This window comes from Symphalangus syndactylus, chromosome 23 (genome assembly GCF_028878055.3).
Source record: "Symphalangus syndactylus isolate Jambi chromosome 23, NHGRI_mSymSyn1-v2.1_pri, whole genome shotgun sequence".
In the NCBI taxonomy this organism is placed as follows: domain Eukaryota; kingdom Metazoa; phylum Chordata; class Mammalia; order Primates; family Hylobatidae; genus Symphalangus; species Symphalangus syndactylus.
This window is the reverse complement of record NC_072445.2, coordinates 21379721-21402586: the sequence shown is the minus strand read 5'-3', so window position 1 is coordinate 21402586 and position 22866 is coordinate 21379721. Positions and strand designations below refer to the sequence as shown.

The 22866-nt window shown below is 36.6% G+C and overlaps 1 protein-coding gene across 2 annotated transcripts in view; it reads right to left on the bottom strand.

The window, feature by feature from the left end:
- Positions 1-22866, bottom strand: part of CD2AP (CD2 associated protein) — a 163115-nt gene that overhangs the window by 78649 nt on the left and 61600 nt on the right. For both annotated transcript variants that reach the window (XM_055264843.2, XM_055264844.2), the window contains exons 3-5: positions 22441-22594; positions 11208-11308; positions 1086-1206 (exon numbers count right to left, since the gene is read on the bottom strand). In XM_055264843.2, the coding sequence (XP_055120818.1) occupies positions 1086-1206; positions 11208-11308; positions 22441-22594 (376 nt within the window). The remainder of the gene's footprint in view (positions 1-1085; positions 1207-11207; positions 11309-22440; positions 22595-22866) is intronic.

The window sequence follows — 22866 nt, the reverse complement described above, 5'->3', positions numbered from 1 at the left end:
ACTACCTGTCAATTCACGAAACAGCCCTTTCAAGTTAAAAAAAAAATTATTCCTGTTTTGCAAACAAAAAAACTACAGTTAAGCAAAGACAACCAAGACATAGTTTCTGCCATCACAGAAGACTAACAGCTTAGTATGATCTTGTATGTAAAGATAGATTAAAACATATAAGTGTAGCATTGGGACACAATGAAAAGTATTCAGTACATAACCAGTCTGAGCAATCTTACAACTTCATCTCATTATTTTTAATATTTAGTTTTCATATATATTTGCATTAAGCCGGTTCTAAAAACAAAAACCAATGATACTGGCAACCTTAAGGTTATGATCTACTCCTAATATCTACAAATCCATCCAATCATAAAATTGCCAAATAGTATTAGCTAATGCAAATCCCCGAAAATTCTCACTACATATACATTTCCATCAAGAAAAACATATTCTTATCCCTACATTTCCACTTGTAAATTCAAGACCTCTTTTGGAAAACAAAACAAAACTCTCCTAATTCCTATAGCAATTCTTAAAAGTAACAAAATTTAAATCTAGCTTTGGGGTAAAATTTTGTCAATCATACTCTTAAATGGTGAGCAAATTAAGAAGAATTTGTGGGTGAGTCTCTAAATAAGTAACATCACAAAATAACTAAGTGACATTTGGCTGCCCAGAATAAACAAAATCCATCACGTGAATACAGAAAATAACAAAAGTAAGGTTGTTTCTTATTTCTAAAATTTCTGAAGTATTAAACAGGCCATTTGCAAACTCAGCAGACCAAAAATGCATATAAATATATCTTTACTAGGAAGAGATCAGATAACCTAAGATGAATCATTTTAAACTCAGGGTACTAAAGATTTACTTAACGTTAAAGCAGAAATCGGAGAAAGAAAAATATTAAATTATTGGACTAGATATTTAATTCGGTTTATGTCCCCATCATAATTTGCTTTTTTAAAGTAGACTAATTGAAGCTGACTGAAAGTTCAAAAGAAAGAACAGAGTTTCAAAAAATACAAAATAAAACGCTAGATGATATATAGTTTATTTAAATCAATTAAAAATTAAAAAAAATAGTCTACCTGAATCGTCCTGGGCTTCATGAGTTTCACCATCATCTGTTATCTCTAATTCTTTCACAAAATTTGAGGGAAACAATCCCAACTTGTTATTCAGGGTTCCACTCCACCAGCCTTCTTCTACCTGAAAAAGTTCACAATTCAAAAGTAAAAACAACTTCTGTTACGTGAAAATCGTCACCCTATGGGAAAATTAAGCTGCAAAAGCAAATGGGCACAAAATTAGCACTACGAAATAAACCCTTTAAAATTTAAAACACAATGAAGAAAATATATTTAAAGTGGATTAAATTTTAGTATATTACTCATATATGGGATTAATCATACATCAACAGCCCTTTGCAACATTTACAATGAGAATTTGCAATCAGTCGCAATCTATGAAGTACTTTCCATGAAAGTATCAGATAACCATATATACTGTATTAGCAGCAAGAAGTACATAGCTTCTGGAATGTCACTCTTGTAAACACTACTAAGCATTGATTTGTATATTATTTAAAGTATTTGGAAATTTTTTCTTTGAAAAAAATTTGATGATTCTAAGAATGTAACTTCCTGGCCAGGCATGGTGGCTCAGGTCTGTAATCCCAGCACTTTGAGAGCCCAAGGTAAGCAGACTGCTTGACCAGGAGTTTGAGACCAGCCTGGGCAACGTGGTGAAATCCCATCTCTAAAAAAAAATACAAAAAGTTAGATGGGTATGGTGGTTCGCGCTTGTAGTCCCAGCTACTGGGGAGGCTGAGCCCAATTGTGCCACTGGACTCCAGCCCGGGTGACAGAGGAGACCCTGTCTCAAAAAAAGAAAAAAGAAAATAAACATAACTTCCTAAATGGCACAGAAAATTGCTAAACCTATTACTTGAACAGTGATTCTTAGCTTAAGTATAATTATTTCCTACTTTTAAAAACCCAGATGTCAAGCTCCACTAAACACCTTCCTCCAAACAGATATATCCTCATGAATCAAACACTTCAGAAAAACATTTACACTTATCAATAAGATTACTCAATTTCTATGAAATTATTTAATATTTAATAACTTTAAAAATGTATAGTTTCTGATATGGATATTAAGGAGTGCTCACAGATTAAAAACAATTTTTTAGGCCAGGTTCACTGGCTCATGCCTATAATCCCAGCACTTTGGAAGGCCAAGGCAGGCAGATCACCTGAGGTCAGGAGTTTGAGACAAGCCTGGCCAACATGGTGAAACCCCATCTCTACTAAAAATACAAAAAAAAACAAAAAAAAAACAAATTAGCCAGGTATGGTGGTGCAGGCCTGTAGTCCCATCTACATGGGAAGCTGAGGCAGGAGAATCAGTTGAACCCGGGAAGCAGAGGTTGCAGTGAGCTGAGATGGCGCCACTGCTCTCCACCCTGGGCAACATAGTGAGACTCCAGCTCAAAAAAAAAAAAATTTAAAAAAGAGTAAACTATTCACTGTCAAATTTTACTTAGCAGCACTACACACAATATAGCTAGAAAAAGATCTATTTCTTGTTTAAAATATTTTTGTTTTCCATCTCATAAAAGGTAAGCAACCTTTTACTAAGTTAGTCATCTAACAGCCAATATGTGTTAGTCATGGTGTTAACTACTAGGAAAAGATTCAAACTTGCATATGAGAAATCCCTGTTCTTCAATAAAACATTTAAAGAAAAAAACAAACAATAAGCAGACGGCTACAATACAATGTAAGAGGTACTATAACATATGAACAAAATGCTGTTAGGAGCAAATAGAAAGGGCTTGAAAGAATAAAAAAAAAACTCTCCCCCCAAAAGGAAATGACAAAAACAATGTGATATTAAAGGCTGAATAAAAGTAAAACTATAGTGACTTAAAAATAAATGATTTATTCATGGAAGGTATAGCTAAAATACAAAATGGGTGCTAGGATACAAGCTGTTTGAGGGAGAAAGGGAAGGCAGTAAAGCATGAAGTGACCAGAATTTTTATCAGACTTAAGGAAGCACCAAAGAACTGGAAGTGATCCAAACTAGATGTAGACCAAACTAGAATAGATACAACAAAGGGAGAGAAACATCAGCTGTCTATTATCTATACCTGGAACCCCAATTGGCAACAACTGAGGAGTTAGGGTTAAAGAATTCTTAGGAGGCAGAGTAGTACAGTGGTAAAAAAAAAAAAAAAAAACAACTCAAAAATAGACTGCATGACAATTTGCAATTGCAAAAATATAGAACCAGCCCAAATGCCTATCAATCAACAAGTGAATTTTCAAAAAATGTGGTGTATATATATATATACACATATCATGGAATACTACTCAGCCATAAAAAGGAAGAAAATAATGGCATTCGCAGCAACATGGATGGAATTAGAGACTATTATTCTAAGCGAAGTAACTCAGGAATGGAAAACCAATCATCGTATATTCTCACTCTTTGGGGGAGCTAAGCTATGAGGATGCAAAGGATACATTGGACTTTGACGTCCAATGATGAATGATACATTGGAGTCCAATGATGAATGATACATTGGACTTTGGGGACTTGGGGGGAAAGAATGGGGGTGGCGAGGGATAAAAGACTACACATTGGGTACAGTGTGCACTGCTCAGGTGATGGGTGCACCAAAATCTCAGGAATCACCACTAAAGAATGTATTCATCTAATCAAACACCACCTGTTCCCCAAAAACTTATTGAAATAAAAAAATTTAAAAATTAAAAAAGAAATAGACTGCAAGGATTGAAATTCAGACTTAGATGGCTGCAAGAAGATCTCTCATCCTACAGTTGTGACCTTGACACTCCTCCCACCAAGAAGTGGTGGTCTCTGTTCCCTACCCCTTAAATCTTAGTGGCTTATGACTCACTTGTAACCAACAGATGCTAGTTTGTAAAGGGCAATAAAGCTAACATGTGCTGAAATGCTTGCACTTAAGAGCCGTGAACTGCCATATAATAAGTCCGATGACCTTGAGATGCCCATACTGTAAGAAAGTCAACCCAAATGGAAAGGCTAACATAATGGCTCTCCAATTGGCAGTTACAGTCTTCAAGGTTTCTAGGCACCAGACATGTGAGTGAAAAAAGCTTCCTATTATTCCAAGAGACCCCACCATTGAATCTTTCCAGCTAACGGCCCCAGACAAGCCATTTGGGCTATACCCCATCTGAATTCTTGACTCATAGGCATAATACAACCGTTACTCTTTGCCACCAAGTTTGGGATGGCTTGGTATGCAGAAACAGTAACTAAAACAGCCACCACTTATCTTCCTTAATTGAGTCTCTTCCTATGTACAATGGGGATAAAAATACCTATCTTCTTAGGTTTTTTAAAACTTTCAAGGATATAATAAATGTGAAACTCTCAGCACAATGCTTCAAACATAACATAAGCTCAAGAAATGTTAACTATTATTACTGCAACCAAGTGAAAATAAAATAGAACAGCCTTTTGTATAAACACAATCGAAGCTTGTATAAACATAACACTAGTGATAAATTACATTACAAGGTGTTTTCACACAAAATCAATCTGTGCTATAATACATGATATCAAAACATACATGTTGAAAACATGACCTTCAACTGTGAAATTAAACTTTAATAACTCCTTCAAATGATAAAAGCAGAGATGTGAAAAATTATTTTTTCTTTTTTTTTATTTTCATAGGTTATTGGGAAACCGGTGGTGTTAAGTTACATAAGTAAGTTCTTTAGTGGTGATTTGTGAGATTCTGGTGCACCCATCACCTGAGGAGTATACACTGTACCCAATTTGCAGTCTTTTATCCCTCATCCCCTTCCCACCCACTCCCCTCGAGGCCCCAAAGTCCACTGTGTCATTCTTGTGCCTTTGCATCCTCATAGCTTAGCTCCCACTTACAAGTGAGAACATATGATGTTTGGTTTTTCATTCCTGAGTTACTTCACTTAGCATAATAGTCTCCAATCTTATCCAGGTCGCTGTGAATGCCATGAAATCATTCCTTTTTATGGCTGAGTAGTATTCCAGCACATATATACACACCACAGTTTCTTTATCCACTCATTGATTCATGGGCATTAAGATTGGTTCCACATTTTTGCAATTGCGAACTGTGCTGCTATAAACATGCGTGTGCAAGTATCTTTTTTATATAATGAGTTCTTTTCCTCTGGGACTGTAGTGCGATTGCTGGATCAAGCGATAGTTCTACTTTTAGTTCTCAAATGAATCTCCACACTGTTTTCCACAGTGGCTGTACTAGTTTACATTCCCACCGGAAGTACAGAACTGTTCCCTGTTCACCACATTCACACCAACATCTATTTTTTTTTTTTAATGGTCATTCTTGCAGGAGTAAGGTGGTATCACATTGTGGTTTTGATTTGCATTTCCCTGATAATTGGTGATGCTGAACATGTCTTCATATGTTTGTTGGCCATTGCATATCTTCTTTTGAGAACTGTCTATATGTGTCTTTAGCCCACTTTTTGATGGGATTTTTTTCTTGCTAATTTGTTTGAGTTCATTGTAGATTCTGGATAGTAGTCCTTTGTCAGATGTATAGATTGTGAAGATTTTCTCTCACTCTGTGGTCTGTTTACTCTGCTGACTGTTTCTTTTGCCATACAAAAGCTCTTTAGTTTAATTAGGTCATAGCTATTTATCTCTGTTTTTAGTGCATTTGTTTTTGGGTTCTTGGTCACAAAATCCTTGCCAAAGTCAATGTCTAGAAGGGTTTTTCCAATGTTATCTTCAAGAATTTTTATAGTTTCAGGTCTTAGATTTAAGTCCTTGATCCATTTTGAGTTGATTTTTGTACAAGATGAGAGATGAGGATCCAGTTTCATTCTCCTGCATGTGGCTAGCCAATTATTCCAGCACCATTTGTTGAAAAGGATGTCCTTTCCCCATTTTATGTTTTTGTTTGCTTTGTTGAAGATCAGTTAGCTGTAAGTATTTGGGTTTATTTCTGGGTTCTCTATTGTGTTCCATTGGTCAATATGCCTATTTTTATACCAGTACCATGCTGTTTTGGTAACTATGGCCTTATAGTATAATTTGAAATCAGGTAATGTGAGGTCTCCAGATTTGTTCTTTTTGCTTAGTCCTGCTTTGGCTATGCAGGCTCTTTTTGGTTCCATATGAATTTTAGAATTGTTTTGTTTAATTCTGTGAAGAATGATGGTGGTATGTATAGGAATTCTGTTGCATCTGTAGATTGCTTTTAGTAGTATGGTCATTTTCACAATACTGATTCTACCCGTCCATGACCGTGAGATGTGTTTCCATTTGTTTTTGTCATCTATGATTTCTTTCAGCAGGGTTTTGTAGTTTTTCTTGTTGAGGTCTTTTGACTCCTTGGTTAGGTATATTCCTAAGCATCTTTTTTTTTTTTTTTTTTTTTTTTTTGCAGCTATTGTAAAAGGCGTTGAGTTCTTGATTTGATTCTCCACATGACTGCTATTGGTATATAAAAGAGCTACTGATTTATGTACATTAATTTTGTACCCAGAAACTTTGCTGAATTCTTTTATCAGTTCTAGGAGCTTTCTGAAGGAGTCTTTAGGGTTTTCAAGGTAAACAATCATATCATCAGCAAACAGTGACAGTGTGACTTCCTCTTTACCGAGTTGGATGCCCTTTATTTCCTTCTCTTGTCTAACTGCTCTGGCTAGGACTTCCAGTACTATGTTGAAGAGGAGTGGTGAGAGCAGGCATCCTTGTCTTGTTCCAGTTCTCAGAGGGAATGCTTTCAATTTTTCCCCATTCAGTATTATGTTGGCTGTGGTTTTGCATAGACAGCTTTTATTACACTGAAGTATGTCCCTTATATGCCAATTTTGCTGAGAGTTTTAATCATAAAGCAATGCTGGATTTTGTCGAATGCTTTTTTCTGCATCTATTGAGATGCTCGTGTGATTTTTGTTTTTAATTCATGTGACGTATCGCATTTACTGACTTGCGTATGTTAAACTATCCCTGCATCCCTGATATGAAACCCACTTGATCATGGTGCATTATCTTTTTGATATGTTGTTGGATTCAGTTAGCTAGTACTTTGTTAAGGATTTTAGCATCTATATTCATCAGGGATATTGGTCTGTAGTTTTCTTTTTTTGTTATGTCCTTTCCTGGTCTTGGTATTAGGATGATACTAGCTTCACAGAATGATTTAGGGAGGGTTCCCTCTCTCTATCTTGTGAAATAGTGTCAACAGGATTGGTACCAATTATTTGAATGTCTGGTAGAATTCTGGTGTGAATTCGTCTGGTCCTGGACCTTTTTTGTTGGTGGTGGTAATTTTTTAATTACCATTTCAACCTCGCTGCTTGTTATTGTTCTGTTCAGCATATGTAATTCTTTCTGATTTAATCAAGGAGGATTGTATCTTTACAGGAATTCAGCCATCTCCTCTAGGTTTTCTAGTTTATGCGCAGAAAAAAGTTCACAGTAGCCTTGAATGATCTTTTGTATTTCTGTGGTGTCAACTGTAGTATCTCCTGCTTTGTTTCTAACTGAGCTTATCTGGATTTTCTCTCTTCTTTTCTTGGTTAATCTTGTTAATGGTCTATCAATCTTATTTACCTTTTCAAAGAACCAGTTTTTTGTTTCATTTATCTTTTGTATTTTTTGTTTGTTCCAATTTCACTTAGTTCTGCTCTGATCTTGGTTATTTCCTTTCTTCTGCTGAGTTTGGGTTTGGTTTGTTCTTCTTTCTCTCGTTCCTTGAGGTGACCTGAAATTGTCTGTCTGTGCTCTTTCACAGTCTTTGATGTAGGCATCAACTTTTAAGTTGACAAAATTTTAAGATAAAAGTTAGGTTATTAACTTTCCTCTTAGCACTGCCTTTGCTGTATCCCAGAGGTTTTGAAAGGTGTGTCACTATTGTCGTTCAGTAAGAAGAATTTTTTAATTTCCATCTTGATTTCATTTCTGACCCAATGATCATTCAGGAGTAGGTTATTTAATTTCCACGTATTTGCATGGTTTTCAAGGCTCCTTTTGGAGTTGATTTCCAGTTTTATTTCACTGTGGTGTGAGAGAGTGTTTGATATAATTTCAATTTTCTTAAATTTACTGAGGCTTACTTGTGGCCTATCATATGGTCTATCTTGGAGAAAGAACATGCACTGTTGAATAGAATGTATATTCTGTGGTTGTTGTGTAGAATGTTGTATAAATATCTGTTAACTCCATTTGTTTCAGGGTATAGTTTAAACTCAGTTTCTTTGTTGACTTTGTCTTGATGACCTGTCTAATGCTGTCAGTGGAGTATTGAAGTCCCCCACTATTATTGTGTTACTATCTCATTTCTTAGGCCTATTAGTAATTGTCTTATAAATTAAAGAGCTCCAGTGTTAGGTGCATATATATATATAGAACTGTGATATTTTCTTGTTGGACAAGGCCTTTTATTATTATGTAACGTCCCTTTGTCTTTTTAAACTGCTGTTGATTTAAAGTGTGTTTTGTCCGACAGAAGAATAGCTACTCCTGCTAACCATTTGCATGAAACATCTTTTTCTACATCTTTAAGTTTATGATTCCTTATGTGTTAAGTGAGTCTCTTGAAGGCAGCAGAGGGTTGTTGAATTCCTGTCCACTCTGCAATTCTGTATCTTTCAAATGGAGCATTTAGGCCATTTACACTCAACATTAGTATTGAGATGTGAGATACCATTCCATTCATCGTGGTATTTGTTGCCTATATACCTTGGGTTTTTTTGTTTTTTGTTTTTGCTTTTTAACCTCTAATTTTTGTTTTATAGGTCCTGTGAGATTTATGCTTCAAAGAGGTTCTGTTTTGATGTGTTTCTAGGATCTGTTTCAAGATTTAGAGCTCCTTCTAGCAGTTCTTGTAGTACTCGCTTGGTAGTGGTGAATTCTCTCAGCATTTGTTTGTCTGAAAAAGACTGTATGTTTCCTTCATTTATGAAGTTAAGTTTTGCTGGATACAAAATTCTTGGCTAATTGTTTTGTTGAGGAGGCTCAAGATAGGACCCCAATCCCTTCTAGCTTGTATGGTTTCTGCTGAGAAATCTGCTGTTAATCTGATAGACTGTCCTTTATAGGTTACCTGGTGCTTCTGCCTCACAGCTGTTAAGATTCTTTCCTTCATCTTAACTTTAGATAACCTGATGACAATGTCCAGGTGATAATCTTTTTGTGATAAATTTCCGAGGTGTCCTTTGAGCTTCCTATATTTGGAGGTCTAGGTCTCTGGCAAGGCCGGGGAAGTTTTTCTGATTATTCCCCCAAATATGTTTTTTAAACTTTTAGATTTCTCTTCTTCCTCAGGAAAGCCAATTATAACCTGATGACAATGTGCCCAGGCAATAATCTTTTTCTGATAAATTTCCCAAGTGTTCTTAAACTTCTTATATTTGGATGTCTAGGTCTGTAGCAAGGCCGGGTAAGTTTTTCTGATTATTCCCCCAAATTTTTTTTTAAACTTTTAGATTTCTCTTCTTCCTCAAGAAGGCCAATTATTCTTAGGTTTGGTCATTTAACATAATCCCAGACTTCTTAGGGGCTTGGTTTATATTTTCTTATTCTTTGTCTTTGTTGGATTGGGTTAATTCAAAAACCTTGTCTTCAAGCTCTGAAATTCTTTCTTCTGCTTGTTCAATTCTATTGCTGAAACTTTCCAGAGCGTTTTGCATTTCTGTAAGTGCATCCATTGTTTCCTGAAGTTTTGATTATTTTTTATTTAGGGTATCTATTTCATTGAATATCTCTCCCTTCACTTCTTGTATCATTTTTTTGATTTCCTTAAACTGGGCTTCGTCTTTCTCTGATGCCTCCATGATTAGCTAAATAACTTACCTTCTGAATTCTTTTTCAGGTAAATCACGGATTTCTTCTTGGTTTGGATACCTTGCTGGTGAGCTAGTGTGATTTTTGGGGGTGGTAAAGAACCTTGTTTTGTCATATTACCAGAGTTGGTTTTCTGATTCCTTCTCATTTGGGTAGGCTCTGTCAGCGGGAAGTGTAAGGCTCAAGACTATTCAGATTCTTTTTGTCCCATGGGGTGCTCCTTTATGTAGTACTTTCCCTCTTTCCCTAGGGATGTGGCTTCCTGAGAGTCGAACGGTAGAGATTATCTCTCTTCTGCCACGCAGCAAGTCTACCAGGCTCCAGGCTGGTACTGGGGGTTGTCTGCACAGAGTCCCGTGATGTGAACCATCCGTGGGTCTCTTAGCCGTGGATACCAGCACCTGCTCTGGTGGAAGTGGTGGTTGGGGCTGGCAGGCAGGGTATTGAAATGAACTCTGTGAAGGTCCTTAGCTCTGGCTGTTTAATGCACTATTTTTGTGCTGGTTGGTCTCCTGCTGGGAGGTGGCACTTTCAAGAGAGCATCAGCTATGTAGTATGGGGAGGAACAGGTGATAGGCGGGACCTTAGAACTCCCAAGAGTATATGCCCTTTGTCATCAGTTACTAGGGTGGGTAGGGAAAGACCATTAGGTGCAGGCAGGGCTAGGCATTTCTGATCTCAGACTCTCCTTGGGCGGATATTGCTGCAACTGAGCATTTGGGGTGTCTCCCAGGTCCTGCAGGAGCAGTTGGCTTCCTTCAGAGGGTCTGTGCGTTCTTTCGGCTTTCCTAACGTATTCCTGCAGTCGTTCTGGAGCAAAAGTTCACGATGTGAGCCTCCACATGCTGCTCTGTCTATCCCAGTGGGAGCTGCAATTTAGTCCTGCCTCCTGTCCATGATCTATTTTTAAAATATTTTAAAATCCCATTCTAAGATATCAAAATGTAGGAAAGTATTTTTATTAATATTTGAATGTGATAATTCAAACAAGGCAAAGCTTTTAAAAAGATTTTGCTTTGTATTCCTTCTAAGGCAAAATTCCTTCTATTTCACTGCTTTTTGCCTATGGTGAATTCAGAATCAAAGAAAAGGCTTGTTTATGTTCTCAACTACTTAGATTTCATTAATTTTTAGCTTTAAGTGGGCATTTTTATTCCTAAAGGCAGGAAATATAAATACATACATAAATACAGCAAGGATGAGTAAAGAAACTCTATACCATTTTTTTGAAAAAGTGACAACAGTTCTCACAAAAGACTAATATTCTTACAATTAATTTTTCTAAAATCCACAGCATCAATTACCATTGCCGTTTTATCTGTAACACATTTTTTCCTTACCTCTTCATTAATATCAATAATATCTCCCACTTTCAGCTCCAGTTCATCCTCATTTTGTGGAATGTACTCAAAAAGAACTTTACACTGACGCTTCTTGGTCTCTAAAGAAAGTAACATAATAAGAAATTAGATTAAGAAAGATCATTTTTAAAAACAGTATATTTACATGCCATGTTTATAGTCATAGGACTTATATAAATAAATAAAAACAGAACATATGAGCATTCTAAACAGCTAATCACAATCAGCCCTGGTTAGCTTTTTACCCCAAGCCCCACACTACAAATATTAAGGCTTCACGCAATAAAATCTGTTTATACATCTTATCCCACCATTTACACAAAAGCAAAATATCCAAATACCCATTACCATTTTTGAGACTAAAAAAACCAACAATAAAAGGCAGTTTGGGCACAACAAATTCATCATAGACAAGTCCTCTAGGCTAGTGATTTTCAGACTACTCCCTAGTCAAGTCTGGGAATACTACTTAAAATTAGTACTTTTATGACTGTAGAAAGAAGCAGTAAGATGTACAAATTTCAAATTTCTTTTATCTTCTTTAATAACTATTTTCAGACAGCTAAAAATGAAACTCATTTATGTGAAGATAATTTTACTTTAGCTTTTCAAACAAGCTTCATTTATTCAGAAATGATCATTTATAACCATTCACGCTTGTGTTCTCAACCTTTTTCAAGCTCTAAGAACTGAGAACTCAGACTCACTCCCATCTTCAAAAGTGAATCACTAAGCAGCTACGCGTAGATGACCAGGAATAGCTGACTACTTCTTGATGCTCAAAGTGTGTTTCTTAGACCAGCAGCAACAGTGTAACCTGGGAGCTTGTGAGATATGTAGTATCTCAAGCTCCACCCCACATCTACTTACTAGGGACTGAATAAAAAGTTCCCTCAAAATTCATATATTGAAACCCTAACACCCAATGTGTTTGGCAATAGTGCCTTTGTGGGGATGGTAAATAGGGTTAAATGAGGTCCTAAGGGTAACACTCTAATGAGATAGGACTAATATCCTTACAAAAGAGGGAGAGACATCAGCCCACCATTGCCCTCCCCAACCCTCCAATACAAAGGAAAGACCAAAGGAGAAAACAAGGAGACAGTGGTCCTCTACAAGCCAGAAGAGGGGCATCACCAGAAACCAATCCTGACAGCACCTTGATCTTGGACTTCTAATCGTCCAAAACTGTGAGAAGATAAATCTGATGTTTAAGCTACTAAGTCTGTGGTATTTTATTACAGTAGCCCTAGCAGACTGAATTTTGAATCAGAGTGTGCACTTTAACAAGATCCCTAGGTGGTTCTCGATCTTGTACCCAATAATTCAGTCACCCTGATCTTTAATTCCTTGAAAATGGAATACCCTATTCCATCTCACACTTAAATGTATTGTTTCTTTTGTCAAGGAAATTTACTTTCATCTATGAAGCCCACATTCAACTCATCTTCACTTCTCAGCTTAGAAGACACTCCCAAATAGCTTTCTTTTTCTTTTCTTTTTTCTTTTTCTTTTTTTTTTGAGACAGAGTCTTGCTCTGTTGCCCAGGCTGGAGTGCGGTGGCGCAATCTCAGCTCGCTGCAACCTCCGCCTCCCGAGTTCAAGTGATTCTCCTGCTTCAGCCTCCTGAGTAGCTGGGATTAGAGGCGAGCGCCACCATGCCCAGCTAATTTTTGTATTTTTAGTACAGGCGGGGTTTCACCATGTTAGTCAGACTGGTCTCAAACTCCTGACCTCAGGTGATCCACCCGCCTCGGCCTCCCAAAGTGCTAAGATTACAGGCGGGAGCCACCACGCCCAGCCACAAATAGCTTTCTAAATTAAATACTCTTCTTTTGTGCTACTCTAGCACCCTGTACTTACCACCCCCTATTCGCTTCTGCAATCCACCCAGCACCTACCATAGGGCCTGGCTTATTCTAGGTATCTGATATGGTTTATTTGTGCTGCTATAACAAAATACCTGAGACTAGGTAATGAAGATAGTACAAATTTACTTCTCACTTTTCTGGAGTCTGAGAAATCCAAGATCAAACTGTCAGCAGACTTTATATCTGGTGAGGGCCCTCTTGCTATGTCATCACACGTCAGAGGGGCAAAAAAGGACCTAAGCTAATACCCTCCTGCCCTTTCATAAGGCACTAACCTATTCATGAGAGCACAGCCCTCATGACTTAATCATTTCTCAAAAAGATCCTACCTATTATTACCACAATGGAAATTAAATTTCAACATGAATTTTGGAAAGAACCATAATTCAAACCACAGCAGTACCTGATACATATATTTGAATGAATTAATAAATATCTAGGTCTAACTACATGGCATCATTGTCAACCAATATTATCACAAGAGTGTCTACATTCCATCAATAGCCTATCACCAACAATCCTAACAAGATTTTTCTTAGTAATTTAAACACACACTTAAAGAACAGAACTTGAGAAGAAAACACGCACACTAAAAAAAAATTAGTGATAAAACTTGAATACATAATGAGGGTAAAATATTTAATATAAACTACAAATATTTCAAAAATTAGAAAGGACAGGTTTGAACTGGAGCAGATATGGAAGGCTTCAAAGAAGAAATAACAGAGTTATACAATGAAATATGAGTAAGATACAAGAAGGTGGGACAGATGTGGCAGATATTCTAGAGCAAGGAAAACAGTTTTACTAACAAAGTAGGATTTGGTGATACAAGGATTCTAAGGAGAGAGGACAACAAAGGAGAATCCTAAGAAGTAATCTGGACAGGCAGAATTTCACTGCATCAAATCATGATCTCCAAAGAAACTCTTTGTAAAGAAAGACGTCATGCTATAATAGAAATATCAGCTGTACTGGAAGTCAGAAGACTTATGTTCTGATACAGTTGTCATTATCTAGTTATTTCACTGAAATTCTCTAGGAATCAATTTCCTGGGCCATAAAATTACAATGCGGAACTAGAAAACCACTACAGTTACTTCAGCTTTGACATTCTGTGGATCTACGAAATTGTTCATCAAGACAAAAAGTAATCTAACTTCACCCCCAAAACAACAAAAGAAGCACATTACATGCAACCAATAGCATGGAAAGGTACAAAACAGACATAACCGTCGAGTAAATAAAATAATTGAGTCTCCAAATAAGAAAGTTACATCTGCGTAAGTTTTTTCCCCTTCCTAAAGCAATTAATAATTTGTATCTGATTTTTTATTGTGGTTTTTATAATAAAAGAAGCCAAAGAAAGCAAACAGACTGGACGTGGAGCTCATGCCTGTAATCCCAGCACTTTGGGAGGCCAAGGCAGGCAGATCACGAGGTCAGGAGATGGAGACCATCCTGGCTAACACGGTGAAACCCCATCTCTACTAAAAATACAAAAAAATTAGCCGGGCGTGGTGGTGGGTGCCTGTAGTCTCAGCTACTCAGGAGGCTGAGGCAGGAGAATGGCATGAACCTGGGAGGCAGAGCTTGCAGTGAGCTGAGATCGTGCTACTGCACTCCAGCCTGGGCAACAGAGCAGGACTCCATCTCAAAAAATTAAAAAAAAGGAAGAAGAAAGTAAACAATAACCATAATTTTTTAACTAACCTAGAGTTCACAGTAAAATTTTTCACATTTCACCTTTCACCAGACCTCATGGTAAATTTTTAATTAATTTAAATAGTTTTTTGTGTGCTATAGGAAAACTTCTCATCTCTTGAAATATAGAGTCCCTAAATACCTTTGTAAGTTGTTCCAGTGACCTTGAGAAACTGTGTTCATTAATGTATTATTTGCAGTTAGCACTTCATAGACAAGAGGCAAACAATCCATATTATTGAAAAGAAATGTCTATTTTGCTCAAGGAGCTCTTACAAAAATAAAATCCTTTCTTTCTGGTAATTTCAGACCTTTTTTAAAATGTGGTTTCTTTTTCATGAATTTTAATATCTCTTAAAATTGGACTTAAGGTGAAATGGACTACTCATTAGTCCCCACTCAGGCAAGTCAATGAAGTCTGAGCAGCCTAGTTATATTTTACCCAAGAGCTTTATTTCTTCCTCTCACACTAAGCATAATTTTTCCCAAGTAGTTTGTATTAACAGAATCATTTGCAAAAAAAGAAAAAAAAAGATTCATTTAATCAAAGGAAGCAGTCACATTAGATAAAAACATCTAAATAGCTATTATTACCACAAACTATGAGTCATTTATTTTAAAAAGAAAAAATAATTCCACATTATTTCATATTTAAATAGGGTTCACTCATAAATTGAGGTGACTGCCTATATTGAATCCATCCATTAATTTAACTGCCAACACAATTAAGGGGGGACTTAGAGATTTTTCACATTTCGAACTGCACAAAGTCAATAAATGTTAATTTCTATAATGTATCAGAACCCATGCTAAGCACAAAAAAGAGGAGAGGTGTCAATAAAAGGATACATGAAATTAAGTCCATTTAAAAAAAAAAAAACTGTAACTAGTATTTTCTTTTTTTTTTTTTTTTTTTTTTTTGAGACAGGGCCTCACTGTCACCCAGGCAGTAGTAAGAACTCTGTTCATTGCAACCTCCGCCTCCCACGCTCAAGCAATCCTCCCACCTCAGCCTCTCAAGCAGCTGGGACCACAGGCACTCGCCACCATACTGGGCTAATTTTTGTATTTTTTCTGTAGAGACGGGGTTTGCCATGTTGCCCAGGCTAGTCCTGAACTCCTGGGCTCAAGTGATCCACCCACCTCAGCCTCCCAAAGTACTGGGATTACAGGTGTGAGACACCACACTCAGCTATTAGTATTTTCTTATCACAAGTAACCTTTAATACTTTCCAGTTCTACAAAAAAATTAATTGTACAAAAATTGTCTTCTAAAAATCATTATATAAGTAAAGCTACTAACAAGGAAGAGAATAAAGGAGGTACAGCACAGGCGGGGACATATTGCATTTCTTTCATGTACCAGCACTATTCTAAATTCTTCACATCTCCCACACAACAAAGCATTAACACTCACTATCTCATTTACCAATGAGAAAAAAAGGAAATAAAAAGTTAAATAATCCATCAAAGACCACATCGCTAAAATGAGGCAAAACTAAAATTATATCCACTTCTGGAATATTATGCCCACTTTTTTTTTTTTTTTTTTTTTTTTTTTTTTTTTTTTTTTTTTGAGATGGAGTCTCACTCTGTCACCCAGGCTGGAGTGCTGGAGTGCAGTGCGCGATCTCAGCTCACTGCAAGCTCCGCCTCCCAGGTTCACGCCATTCTCCTGCCTCAGCCTCTCCAAGTAGCTGGGATTACAGGCGCCCGCCACCACGCCCGGCTAATTTTTTATATTTTTAGTAGAGATGGGGTTTCACTGTGGTCTCGATCTCCTGACCTCGTGATCCGCCCACCTCAGCCTCCCAAAGTGCTGGGATTACAAGCGTGAGCCACCGCGCCCAGCCTATTATGCCCACTTCTAAGCCTTCTATCTTTCCACTATAGTATGCTGTCTCCTTTACAGATTACATAGTACTTTGACATAGCTCATACAGTCTAGTCACACTGGATTTTTACTCCCCAAAAATACCATATACTTGCTTATTTCTGTGGGTCTGCCAAAGGCTACATTTCTTCCTTGAATGCTATTCTCCCAATCTCCATGTGCTTGTATGTCCTAACTAAAGAGCTTCAATACACTTTGCTTGACAACCCCAGTACAAAATTACCTTTTCATCTAAATTATCACTATACATATGTCTCTCATACAGTTCTGAGTAAATAGTATAAAACACCAGAATAACTGTAAACATTTATCAAGCACTTATAATTAACATGTTAATACCTCTTATAGCCTATGAGAAAATTATGACTATCATCTCTATTTTATAGTAACTTGATGTTTGCCCCTGCTAGACTGTGAATTCTGAATCATCATCCATACCCAGCTTTATGTGGCAGATTTAATTAATTGCCTAGACCAGTATTATTTCTCATGATCATACTACTCACAGATATAAAGGCATTTGACACACAAGAGTTCAAAAATTTCAGAAAACTTTACATGTTTAGTATTTTAAAAAAACAAAACCAAATTGTGTGAAATTTCAGACTCAGTAAGGTTACTGCCCTTGTTCTTTTTCTAATAAAACAGAAAATCTTTAATTTATAAATGTGGGTCATCAAGAATAGTTAGGTATTTCATGTCCGAAAAATAGATGTAAATATTCAGATCAAACAAAGCACTTAAATAATGAAACCATTTCTCACTGAAGACTGTTTTTAATGTTTCCATCAAATGCTAAAATAAGAGCATACCCAATAAGAAGTGGGAAGTTGAATGCTAAAACTTCAGAAATAACAGCAAAAGGATTTTTGACCCAATTTTTGGTTCCAGTTGGCTCTGGAAAAAATATCTTCAGGTTTTATTAAAGCATTAAAGTTTATTTAACTAGTCAATTTTTAAAATAAATTTTTCTCTACCAGGCGCAGTGGCTTACACCTGTAATCCCAGCACTTTGGGAGGCCGAGGCAGGTGGATCACCTGAGGTCAGGAGTTCGAGACCAGCCTGACCAACATGATGAAACCCTGTCTCTACTAAAAATACAAAAAGTAGCCGGGTGTGGTGGTACACACCTGTAATCCCAGCTACTTGGGAAGTTGAGGCAGGAGAATTCCTTGAACCTGGAAGGCAGAAGGTGCAGTGAGCCAAGATCATGGCACTGTACTCCTGGGTGAGAAGAGCGAAACTCTGTCTCAAAAAAATAAATAAATAAAATAAAATAAAAATCAATTTATTTCTTCAATAAGCAAATAATCAAATGTTATGAGAAACACTGATTCGACCATTTTACATGAATGATGAATGAATACATCATTTTCATGTAATGAAATATTCATTACATGAATACATGACATATGTATCAATCAGCCATTCATACAGTTGAATCTTTTTAAAAAATTTTCTCGTCCGGAGCAGTGGCTTGGGCCTGTAATCCCAGCATTTTGGGAGGCTGAGGCGGGCAGATCACTTGAGGCCAGGAGTTTCAGACCAGCCTGGCCAACATGGTGAAACCCCATCTCTACTAAAAATAGAAAAAATTAGCCAGGTGCGGTGGCAAGTTCCCGTAATCCCAGCTACTGGGGAGGCTGAGGCTGCAGTGAGCTGAGATTGTGCCAATGAACTCCAGCCTGAGACTCTGTATCCAAAAAAAAATAAAAAAAATTCTCATCCTTAGCAATAAAAAAATCGTAATGCTTAGGCCATTAAGTGAAAGGCTCAAACTGTTCAAGATACCGCCTACTTTGCTGAGATGTTCTACTTAAGACACTCAAAATTTTAGAAAATCTTCATTATCACTATCATGAAGAAAAAGATAATGTGATCAGAGGTAAAGTATTATGTCTGTAGCATACTTTCAACTGATTCCATTAAAAAGGTATATGTATATAAAGCCAATGTGACAAAATGTTAACAGCATATGTAGGTGAAGGGTATACTATGTTCACTGCACAATTATGCCTTCAACTTTTCTAGATATTTTAAAATTTTCCAAATAAAATAGAAAGTTAGAACAGCCTACCCTGTTCAAGAGGGTAGGGTGTTCTAACCCCAAGATGATCTAGTCATTTGAGTGAGTCTTTTTCTCCTTATCAGTCAGAATATTTCAATGTCAAAGAGCCACCATGAACCGACATGCTCATTTTTTCAAAAGGTATGCTGCAAAGATGCATAATCAGTGGACATAATTTGACAGCATTCAGAATGTTACTATTTTCTTCAGCACTGACTCAAAATAAGAAAGCATACTATTTGCTACCCAAATGTTTTATGGGAGTGAAGTAATGTGTAGAGTGGCATTATTTCAACTAACATTTCATGTGCAACATCATCCCTTGCAGTATAAACACTAGTGATCTATCAGTATCAATCTCAATGTATCTTTTACACTCAAAATAATTAACTAGATGAAAAATCACTTCTGCTGTAGCATGAGTTTCCACTACTAAGGAAAATACAATTAGCAAACACTATGTATTCCCTCACGTGTGCCAAGAGATTTCAGCTGGTATCAGTTTCTTACAAATGTAAAGTGAAACATCTACCAATATTCCACGCTGACTGCTAACATTCTGATGCTGAAACACGTCAATCATTTACTCTCTAAACACAATATTTTACCATTATCTTTGTGGCTGATTTTACAACGGTGTCAGAAGTAATGTGACTTGCAACCTGTTTTTGCTTCGAGAAATGTACATTTGTTCTCTTCTCTGACTTTAGCAACTTACGGTAATCAACTTTTTCCTGAGAAACACTATTCTATGTTTGTTCTAAAAAAAACTAGTACTTCCTTGTTTTACGAAATGAGCTAGCACGCTTAGCAATGGATCATAGCAAAAGTTTTGACGGCTTCATTACTACCCCAAAAAAGCCAATATGCTGGAGACTAGAGAAGAATAGCTCACTAGTCCAATCCAGTTTTTGGATACTCAACATCATTATACTTATTTGAACCTCTCCTTTGTAGTTGCTTAGACAAAATTCAACACATACACAGATTCACTTTGTCTTGGCACACAGGGATTTAAACTGAACATATATACTGCAGTGCTTACACTATGAACCTTACATTAATACAATGGTTTTGGGTTTTTTTAATTAATATTAATAGTACTGGTTAGTTGTATCCTGCTACTATGTAACAATACAATGAGCCACTTTTAAATAAGTGATCTATTTTGGGAACCAGAGATACGATCCAAACAGTAACAAAAAAACATCAAGTTTCATAAACATAAAATAATACATAAATGACAGGAAAACAGAAAAGCAAAAACAACCTGCATCCTGTTTTAAATGTTAGCTGACACCAAATGACCAATTTAGTCCTTGCAGCACATGTACTTTAAAAACAAATTATGGAAGATCCTTAGGAAAAAAAGGCCTAAGCTTCCTGGCACCAACTGCATAATGATTTTTCCTTCTTACAAGAGAAAAGAATTTACATAGAGTGTTCTTACGAAAGGCAAAATTTACTGTATCCTTTCCTATTAGAAGATAAAGTGAAAAAATATTCAGAACCTTCAACCTCTTTGTCTAACCTCTACTTAAGAAATTTATCCCTTTATAGCTCCCTATTGTGAAAGAAAGTTGTAAATGGATTTTACTATGGACAGAGGTCATGAAAAAACCTCCTGTGGGCCTAAAAATTCTCCCTCAGCACAGACATTCTATACAGAGGTTCAGCTGTATGACATAAAACTGTTATTTGTCCCCCAGTCTCCAAGCAGTTTCAGAATTCAACATCATCAGAACCGCTGAAACCGTCCACCTTCAGGCAATAATGCTAGAAAGCAGTATATATAATATGCAAATATTCCCTGGACATTGTATTTCCTTGAGAAACAAAGAACAAATAGAACCCTAGAATTGGTCTAAGTGTCATAAAATCTGTTTCATTTTTATGACAACCTGTTTTTATTTTATGAAAATAATCAAAGGATGATGTAATCCAAAAAGCAGAGGTTTCCCCAAACTTGACAGACAACAGCTTATGAAAGTTAATAGACTGAGACATAAGGGGACTCTATAAAAATTATTAATAGCCTTACAATTACAATTTGGGAAATGTATGTAAACAAAATTTCTTTACTGTAGAATATTTCGTACTACAGGGATTTATACACCATAATTTCAAAGACATTAAAGTAAATGTGATTAAATGCTCATTAACTATTAACCCATTTATGCCAGAGGTTGCAGTTTTTTGAATTTTTGCAATCAGACCTTGGCAATGACCTTGAACAGCAGGATAGTAATAACTCCTACATTCTTAGCATTCCAATAATGGGACACTAGGCATAGATGGGTTAAATCAAATTGACCATAGTAATAAGCATGCAATCTCTAGGCTAGCATGGTGGCTCATGTCTGTAATCCCCGCACTTTGGGAAGCCAATGGGAGCAAATCACTTGAGCCCGGGAGTTCAAGAACAGCTTAGGCAACATGGCAAAACCCCATCTCTACAAAGAAAAATACAAAAACTAGCAGACGTGGTGGCACACACCTGTAGTCACAGTTACTCAGTAGACTGAGGTGGGAAAACTGCTTGAGCCTGGGAGGTCAAGGCCGCAGTGAGCTGTGACTGCACCACTGCAGCCAGGACAACAGAGTAGAGTCTATCTCAAAAAAAAAAAAAAAAAAGTATTCAATCTCTGAAGGGTCTTCTGGTTTTACAGTGTTAAAACATTTGCTATGTGCTCCCATAACACTGTAATTCTTTGTACATGTTTAATATTTTACACTTTTTAAATAACAGTTTCTTTTGTTTTTTTGGAGCAGAGACTGGAGTGCAATGGCAGATCTCGGCTCACCTCCCGAGTTCAAATGATTCTGCTGCCTCAGTCTCCCAAGTAGCTGGAATTACAGGCAAGTTCCTCCATGCCCGGCTAATTTGTATGTTTAGTAGAGATGGGGTTTTACTATGTTGGTCAGGCTGGTCTCAAACTCCTGTCCTCAGGTGATCCACCTACCTAGGCCTCCCAGAGTGCTGGGATTACAGGCGTGAGCCACTGCACCGGGCCTTAAATAACAGTTTCTTTTCCAAGAATGTAAGCTCTTTGAGAACAGCAATATTACCTGTTTTTTTTTTTTTTTTTTTCTTAACCACTTTCTCACCAGCAGCAAATAAAACTCAAGAAGTTAAATGATCTTTCTGAGGTCATAAGACAGACACAAACCCTTATCTGATTTCAAATGTAATGCTCTCCTTCTTTGCCAAGTTGTTCCCCTAACATATTTACACAGTACCAAATCCTTACAAGGTAATCTGCAAGGCCAACCACCTTGGAAATGTTTATGTTCAGATGTTTAACAACTGAAGAAAAAGCACTATCAAAATTCTTGTATCTATGCTAAGAATCAGCAGATATTTCAGAATTCCACTAAATAAATGGTATTAAAATACAATTAAGGTAAAATGGTAATCATTCAGCAGAGTCTGAAAGATAAATAAGAAAACAGAGCCTCATGCTTTAATTTATAATGATATTGATTTGTTATTGATTGCACATGACTAAAAATTAAGATTGACTACACAGGGCAATAACTAGTAACATGAGAATTTGCAGGAAGTTACTATAGTTGTCTACAAAAGACTGAACTAATTTTTCTTAATTTAGAAACAGTTATAAAATATCCTTCTATTTTGATGTAATTATGCAGGAAAGGAATTATTTACATACTCTTCTTAATGTTCTTGGTTTGTGGATGTGGCTGAATTCCTCCAGCTGGAAGTCCATAGGTGCTTATTCGTTGTACGAGACTTGCTACATTCCCATGCCTTTCCCGTTTGATGGGCAAACTGTCATCCTTGAATTCCGTCTCTCTTTTAATTTCCTGCAAAAGGGGAAATAAATAAAGATGCAAGTTAAATTTTTTATATTAAATCCTCAAATGTAAAATACCAAAAATAGCTACAGTAATTATTATATAAATCATAATATCAATAGTTTTCAACCTTTGCTCTGCTCAAATATATCTGAAGAATAAAACACATTTTGGTAACAGTGACTCATGAGTTTAAGTTTTATCAGACCTGGAGATGAAGATAAAGGAAAGAGAGGCTCAAACCCCACCCCCACCACCCACCCCAACTACAAAGAAACACT